Source organism: Lepidothrix coronata, unplaced genomic scaffold (genome assembly GCF_001604755.1).
Source record: "Lepidothrix coronata isolate B3197 unplaced genomic scaffold, Lepidothrix_coronata-1.0 Scaffold607, whole genome shotgun sequence".
Classification (NCBI taxonomy): Eukaryota; Metazoa; Chordata; class Aves; order Passeriformes; family Pipridae; genus Lepidothrix; species Lepidothrix coronata.
In genome coordinates, this window is record NW_016690787.1 from 6,739 (window position 1) to 8,266 (window position 1,528).

At 62.4% G+C, this 1,528-nt stretch overlaps 1 protein-coding gene across 1 annotated transcript; it reads left to right on the forward strand.

Moving 5' to 3' along the window:
* Positions 1-62: 62 nt before the first annotated feature.
* On the forward strand, positions 63-1,527 carry LOC108510285 (phospholipid phosphatase-related protein type 2-like). Its single transcript, XM_017839954.1, has 3 exons — positions 63-475; positions 869-997; positions 1,368-1,527. The coding sequence occupies exons 1-3, from the start codon at positions 95-97 to the stop codon at positions 1,398-1,400; spliced, it is 543 nt and encodes a 180-aa protein (XP_017695443.1). The 5' UTR covers positions 63-94; the 3' UTR covers positions 1,401-1,527.
* Position 1,528: the final 1 nt, after the last annotated feature.

Genomic DNA, 1,528 nt, shown 5'->3' on the forward strand with positions numbered 1-1,528 from the left:
GAGGGGGACTGGGAAGGGGGTTTGGAGGGACTGGAGGGATTTTGGGGGTGTTGTTTGGGGGGGGTTGGAGTGTTTTATGGGGTTTTGAGCTTCTATGGGGGGTTATTTTGGGATGACCTCGTGTGTCCCACTCCAGCTCTATGTGACCCTGGCCTGGTGGAGGGGACTGTGGTGGGTTTTGGGGTGTTTTGGGTCTTTTGGGATGCTGAGAGTGTTTTGGGGTGTTTTGGGGTGTTTTAGGGTGTTTTGGGGTTCTAGGGGGGGGTATTTTGGGGTGACCTCATGTGTCCCTCTCCAGCTCTATGTGACCCTGGCCTGGCGAGGGGGGGGGTCCCGCCTGGCCAAGCCTGCGGCGGTTTTGGGGTTTGCGGCCCCCCCGTTCCTGCTGGGGGCCCTGAGAGTGGCCGAGCACCGCAACAGCTGGGGGGACGTGCTGGGGGGGTTCCTATGCGGGACCGGCATCGCCGCCTTCCTGGTGAGACCCCATAAACACCCCCAACCCCCCCGGGTTCCTGTGCGGGACCGGCATTGCCACCTTCCTGGTGAGACCCCAAAAACGCCCCAAAAACATCCTGAAACCCAAACCATCCCCCTGATCCCCAAGATATGCCCCCAAACCCCCTCGGGTTCCTGTGCAGGACCGGGATTGCCGCTTTCTGGTGAGACCCCAGAAACACCCCAGAAACACCCTAACACCCCCCCGAGACCCCCAACCCCCCCAGGACTCCCTAACCCCTCCCCAGTCCCTCCTGGGACCCCCCAAATTACCCCAAGGCCCCTTGAGTCCCTCCTGGGATCCCCCTAAACACCCTAAAACACCCCCAAGACCCCCCTAGAGTCCCCCAAAATGCCGCTCCTCCCCCCCCAGGTGACCTGCGTGGTCGGAAACTTCCAGAACAAGGGGGAGTCGGGGTGGGGGTCTGTGGGGGGGCCCCCCAGAGCCCCCCAGGAACTGCCCCCCCCGCAGCCCCCACTGGAGGAGATCAGTGTGACCCAGGTGAGGGGGGACCCTGGAACTGGGGGGACCCCTAAAACAGGGGGATCCCAAAAATGAGGACCCCCAAAAACGGGAGGGGGAAGTGAAATGAGGGGAACCTCAAAAGGAGGGGATGGGGGAGAAATGGAGGGACCCCAAAAATGGGGGTGTGTGTGAGAGATGGAGGGACTCCAAAAATGAGGGGAGTGAGAAATGGGGGGAACCCAAAAACTGAGGGGTCCTGAAAGCCGGGGAGCGGGGAAACTGGGGGGGGGCCTGAACCCCTTGGTGTGGGTCACTCCAAATCTGGGGGCTCCTGAACCCCCCGGGAGGGTTGAGGGGGACCCCAATATTTTGGGGGCCCCCCTTGACCCCCCTGTGCCCCCTCCAGGTGCGTCGGGCCGAGTTCCCAGCAGTGACTTGAGAGACCCCCCCGGGACAGGGGGACCCCGGAATTGGGGGGCCCCGAAATTTTGGGGAGGACGATGTGTGTGGGGGGGTGTCCTGGAAAATTGGGGGGGCAAGGGGGGAGAATAAAAGTGGCTTCATGTG